The sequence below is a fragment of the Buceros rhinoceros genome, unplaced genomic scaffold (assembly GCF_000710305.1).
Source record: "Buceros rhinoceros silvestris isolate BGI_N320 unplaced genomic scaffold, ASM71030v1 scaffold1239, whole genome shotgun sequence".
Taxonomy (NCBI): Eukaryota; Metazoa; Chordata; class Aves; order Bucerotiformes; family Bucerotidae; genus Buceros; species Buceros rhinoceros.
Genome location: NW_010429538.1, coordinates 24,957 through 30,827, shown reverse-complemented (window position 1 = coordinate 30,827; position 5,871 = coordinate 24,957). Strand labels below are relative to the sequence as shown.

Here is a 5,871-nt window from a genome sequence, read left to right as displayed (position 1 = left end):
CCTGGGGGAGGGGGGAGCCAGGGGGTTTGTGGCCCTGCACCGTGGTGCTTTGGGGGGCACAGAGGGGACCCCACGGCCCCTCCGTCACATGCTGCCTCTGCCTGCCCCGAGTTCTACTTCTTCCTGTGCCTGAGGAGCCTCAGGGTTCCTGCGCCCTGGGGGCAGTTGCCCAAGGGCCTCTTGCTGGTTTTCGCTTTGCCCAGTCCCGTTTCCCTTGACTGGGTTCTCGCACAGCCCCTGCCTTGGTGCTGCACAGGGCAGGTGCAGAGCAGGATGTGCCTGGCAGCCCTGGGGCGAGCTGCAGCTGCTCCCAGTGCCTCCTTCAGCCTTGGCCAACAGTGCTCCGCGGGTTGGCATTAGAATCCCTCGCTGGTCGTGAACCGGAGCCTTATGTCCCAGCCAGCGTGTCATTAAACTCCCCCATCCCTGAGGGACTGCGCTGGTGCAGGGCACGCACGGAGCAGCTTCTGCCTGGTCTGCTGCAGCACCTACAGCCCCAAGGACCTCAGTAATGGTCCTGCTGGGACGTGGGGCAGGCTGAGATTGGGAGCTTTGGGCTGAGGAAGCACAGGGACTGCAGTGGGCACTGCCAAGCGCTTTGCTCTGGGACCAGCACCAGCAGAGAGCAGGAGGCGTCTCCTTGCAGGTTTCGTGGCTCAGTGAGACCAGCACAGCAGTGGAGGGATGGGGAGCAGCGTGAACTGCCCTTCCCATGGTCTTCTGCCTCTTCCTCCAGCCCCTCTTCCTCCTCAGCTGAGCAGTTCAAGCGGAAACATAAAAGCTGCCCCTTCCTGGCAGTGCCCTGGTAAAGTGCCCAGGCCTCAGCTCTACCCCTCAGTGACAACAGTGAACAGCAGCATAAAGCTGGTATTGCTAGAGTGTGACTGTGCTGGGTCACAGCCCTGTGCTGTGCTGGGTGCATCCATCGCCCATCCCTCACTGCGGAAAGAGCACTGGTCTGAGAATGTGCCCAGTTCTGCACATCCTGGGTGGTGTTTTCCTTGGAGGGGTGATTCCCCTCTGCAATTAAAACGTGTGTGCACTCTGAACGTGGCTCCTGTGCCAATTTTGTCTGAGCTGAGCTGCAAAGGGGACACGTTTGCCTCCTTACACCGGGGAGAACTAAAGCCAATGCACCAGCCTCTGCTCTGGTTGCTGGGAGGCTGCACTACGCTGCAGTGGAGATGCATCCTGCTGCTGCTGGATGCTGTAGCACCCACCCAGCACGACCAGTGGAGGGAGGGAAAGCTGCTGGGGTGAGGGGTGCCAGGTGAGACAGGCTCCAGGGGGCTGCTTGTCTGCCTCTCTGGTCCTGCCGGAAGGGGGTGATGACAAAAGGGTGTTTTGGGCTTTCCCTGAGCCTCAGTGGAGCCCCATTCGTGGGAGCCCAGGGAGAACCTGAGGCACAGGCCCCAGACCTGGAGCTGGCCCCAGCCCTCACCACCTCCAACCTCAACAACGAACAAGCACCCACCAGCCCTGCACACACTCTCAGCCTGCTTCCCTTTTGTTTCCTTGAATTTTATTCTGTTTTGCGTAAAACTTGAGCTGTTTGTTTCCAGCCAAAATCACAGAGCAGGTGAAGGGTGGCAGAGGAGCAGAGATGACACAGGGATCCTTGTCAACGCGGTGGCGCATTCCAGTGGTACATGGAGGCAAGTGGGACACTGGCAGGGGCTGAGGTCAGAGATGACAGGTAAGTGCTGTGCCAGTGAGAGCAGCAGGTAAGAAGTGAGACTAGGGACTTGGACAACAACCCAGCCACAGCAACCAGGCTCCGAGGCAGCTGCCTCCTCCACTCCAGTCAGCAAAGCTCGTGGGTGAAGCCCTGGCTGTTGCAGCAAGGTTTGAAGCCCCTTTCTCCTTTGGTTTAAGAGCAGTGACCCAGCAATCAAACCGTTCCCATGCAGTTTTCCCAGAGACGTCACACAGGAGGTATCTGCCAGCTCACCCAGTGCTGGAGGTAAATGTAAATGAAGGTCATTTGAATGGCTTTGGCAGTGCCCTGGAGATTCAGGCTCTTGGGCCAGAGGTTTTGGGTTCTTTCCCTCTCATTATCATAAAGCCATGTCAGATTTAAGCAAAAGCGAACTTTAAACATCTCCCACCGTGAGAAAACACCATCTGGGTCTGGCACAGCCCTGCCTTGGTTGGTTTGCTGTAGTTATAACTCAGTGAGGGGAAAGGTGCCTATGCGAGGCTTTGTCTCCCTCCTTTGGTACCCAGCACCCACTCCCACCCTGGGACGCAGCAGAAGGAGCACAGCCTGGGCAGGGGGAAGTGGAGCAGGTCAGACCAAGTGACCAGAAAGGACCCTGGACTGGGAAATACACTCCAGCTGGCCCGTGCAGTGAGGAAGCAGCAGATCTTGGTACCAAATGGGGCTCAACCAACCTCTTCAGAGCACAGAGCTCCCTCCAGCCCTGCCCCACGCCCTCTCAGGCTCGGGGAACTCTGCTATAGCAACAGGCCTGGGCAGTGGCTGCAAGACCAAAACTCAGCTGAACAGTTCTGATGTGAGGGGTGTTCGAGTTCTGCTTGAACAAGGGGAGGAGGAGCTTGGCTGGCGGGAGGGATGCACCGCCCCCCTGCCTGCTCTAAGCAACGCCAGTGCCACCTCCCCGCCAGCCCCTAGAGTTCCTTCCTGCTGCGCAAGGTGCCGAGGCACCTCAATTACATAAAGTTAATTAATAACCCCCCCAAAAAAGTAAAATTTAAAATTCAAAATGAGGTGCTGAAAGGGAGGAAGCTGAGTCCCCCTGTGCACGAGGCTGGAGCTCAGCTGTACGATACCCGTCTGGAAGACAACGCTCAGGCTCCTCCAAGGCGCGGACACGCCAGTGAGACGCAGCCTCTCTCCTTCCAAGGTTTGTACATTCACTTTGGCAGGTGAAGGTTCCCCTCCTGGAGCCGGCAGCCGTTCAGGCCCTGCTCACCAGGACGCTGCTGCTGCTGCGGTTCCGCTCAGCAGGGCCTGGCCATGCCACTACTGTTTAGTGTCACATCTGTTGTTGAAAAGGTGCTTGATGACGCCCGGGTTCGCCAGGGTGGAGATGTCCCCCAGGTCATGGTCGTTTTGGGCAATCTTCTTCAGTATCCGTCGGGTGATCTTCCCTGTAATGACAGCAGCAGCCAGGGGCTCCTCAGCATCCTCAGCAGGAGCGGGGAGCACCCAGACATGCCTGCCCCAAGGCTGCCCCCACCCCAAATTTGAGCAGCCCTGGACAAGCCATTCAGGGCTGATTTCCTTCCCCTGGCAGGAACTTCTCAGTCCTCACAAGCACTTACCTGAGCGGGTTTTGGGCAGGCTTGGGGCATACTGGATATAATCGGGCGTCGCAATCGCGCCGATTTTTTCTCTGACTGCAACAAAAAAGAAGAAATTTCACTGTGGGTCCTCAGCAATACCACACACAGCCCCTTCAGACCCCGTCCAGACACGCAGAGCCCAGCTCCTGGGGAACCTGGCAGGGCAGCAGGACCTGCAGTGCCAGTGGGGCTCTAAGTGCACCTTCCCAAAGGTAAAAACACTCGGTTTTTCTGTAACAGCTACACCAATCGCTGTTAGTGTTTTGACAGAGCAGGGACTGATTCGTGATTAGGTTCCTCCAGAGAAGGAACGGCCATGGGTCCATTTCACACGTTAAACGCTGCAGTCCGTCATGGCAGTGAAAGAGCTCCCTGAGACCAGAGCACAAACACCCAGAGCACGACCCAGAGCACCCAAACGATCCTGGCAGCAAGTCCAAATCTGTCCGGGAAAGCCGTGCCCGTGCAGGAGAGCCCCACTGCAGACAAGAGCCTGCGGGGTAGCCTAGTCCTTCCGGCATCTGCCAGCTCCCCAGAGCCAGAGGTGGCATCACATGAGCAGCCAAAGGCTGGGAGAACTAATTTTAGTCTTCAGCCGAGCTCTCTAATCGAGGGGGCACCTTGTCGCAGTTGGCCATGCTGCATTCCCCAGACTACGCGTGCCTAACCCTTAACCCCTCCATCCCTGCCCGCCCTCTCCCTGCCACGGAACCTCCCAACCATTTGGCTGTTGCCACCTTGTTTTTTCAGCTCGTCCGCCAGGTTCTGGGTGAACTCGTGGCCATCTCTCAGAGTCACGAAGCAGTAGAGGCTCTCGCCTTTTAGGGGGTGCGGGTGACTGACCACCGCGGCCTCTGAGATGGCAGCATGCTCGAGCAAGGCCGACTCCACCTCCGCGGTGCTCAGCAAGTGGCCTGGAAGCAGGGAGAGGCCGAGCATTACTGACCTGCACAGTGCCAGGGTCCTGCAGCCACCCAGCAGCTGGGAGGAAGAGGTCTGCAGGTGTAAGAGGCCCTAAACAATGGGTTTGAGAGCTGGGGGAAAGGCAACAGTTTCACTGCTCCAGCTCAGCGCCGTGGGAAGGCAAAACGCTGCTGCACACCTCAGGGCAGGGGCACTGGACAGCCCTGCCCCTGCACTCTGCCATCCCACCCTAGGACTGCACCACAGAGAACCACGGGAAGGTGCTCAGCTCCCAGAACAACCAGTGGGCAGAGGATCAATCACTGCTGGTCAGATGAAGGATCTAGTTTGATCCAGGGACAAGTCATCCAGGGCAGCATCCAGTAAGTACCTGCAGGCTACAGCCTCCAGGAAAGGAGAGAGGGAGCTCTAACACACAGTACATAAAGAATGATGGGCTGAGCAGCAGCAGAATCTCCAAGACTTGATTAAGAGAGGTGGGAGAGTCTCTGTGGACACAGCTCCAAGTGGCCCGAGCTACCTTTGAGGTTCACCCTGCACAGGGCAGCAGGTTGGATGAGGGACCACATGGTTCTGCCCAAGCTCTGTGACTCCCCATGGCCCTAAATCCTTCAGCACAGAGACACCTTGGATGGTTAAGGACCTTCTCGAGGAGGTTATAGAAGGTTCCCTCTTCCCTCCAGTGCATTGTGTATGGAGGAAACAGTGCAGAAAGTCACCAAATCAGACTCATCTGTCTCTGAGGACAATTAGGTCGACTTTGAGGACAGGTTGCCAGGCAGAGTCATGATGCAGAACCATAACGCAAGGTGGCTTTTTCAGCTAATGTCAGAAACAGCTGCAGAAGTGCCCGCCATAAATCAACGTGTCTCTTTTCACTGGTGTCAACAAGCACATCAATCCCCACTGAAGACAAGACTCATTCTTACCAGAAACATTCAACATGTCATCAATCCGCCCTGTGATCCAGTAATAACCATCTTTATCTCTCCTGCAACCTAAAAATAGCCAGAAAGGACAGCGTGAGGAAGCGGTGCCAGCCCTTCACAGCCACCGGTGAGGGGTTCTGAGGCCAGGACACAGGAGCTAAGCTGCTGTCCCCAGGCCTGCAAATCCAGGTGCTCCTGGCCAACCTTACCATCGCCCGTCACATAGTACCCGGGGAACTTCTTGAAGTAGGTGGTTTCGAAGTGCTGGTGGTTTCCGTACAGCGTGCGCATTATTCCCGGCCACGGCTGCTTGAACACCTGACGGTGAGAAACACAGACCTGAGTCAGCACAGCACAACCAACCCAGAGCTCACAGGGGACGGGCAAGAGGAGGTGGGGCAGATGAGCCCTTCGTTACCAGGTAGCCTTCTGCTTCTCCTTCCAGTTCTTCCCCCGACTCGTTCAAGATGGCAGGGACCACACCGAAGAAGGGGAACGTCTGCCACGAGGACCAGAGAGCAAGGAGACACGAAGGTGAGCCCACGCACTGAAACCCCATGGCCCAGAGAGAGTGGGAAGCAGAGCAGGGCAGCTTTGGCAAGGCTGTGGCACATGTGGCCTGTGAGCGCAGCTGCACAGGGCCAGGCCTGGGATTTTGGGTAGTGGCCACCTCTCTGCAGGCACCACCATCCCACCACCACCCTGGCAG

General features: G+C 57.3%; 1 protein-coding gene across 1 annotated transcript in view; it reads right to left on the bottom strand.

The window, feature by feature from the left end:
• Positions 1 to 2,986: 2,986 nt before the first annotated feature.
• ACSS2 (acyl-CoA synthetase short-chain family member 2) overlaps positions 2,987 to 5,871 on the bottom strand; it is a 27,674-nt gene continuing 24,789 nt past the window's right edge. Inside the window, exons 13-18 of the mRNA XM_010142654.1 lie at positions 5,581 to 5,661; positions 5,372 to 5,480; positions 5,163 to 5,231; positions 4,047 to 4,223; positions 3,289 to 3,363; positions 2,987 to 3,114 (exon numbers count right to left, since the gene is read on the bottom strand). Of these exons, the coding sequence (XP_010140956.1) occupies positions 2,987 to 3,114; positions 3,289 to 3,363; positions 4,047 to 4,223; positions 5,163 to 5,231; positions 5,372 to 5,480; positions 5,581 to 5,661 (639 nt within the window). The remainder of the gene's footprint in view (positions 3,115 to 3,288; positions 3,364 to 4,046; positions 4,224 to 5,162; positions 5,232 to 5,371; positions 5,481 to 5,580; positions 5,662 to 5,871) is intronic.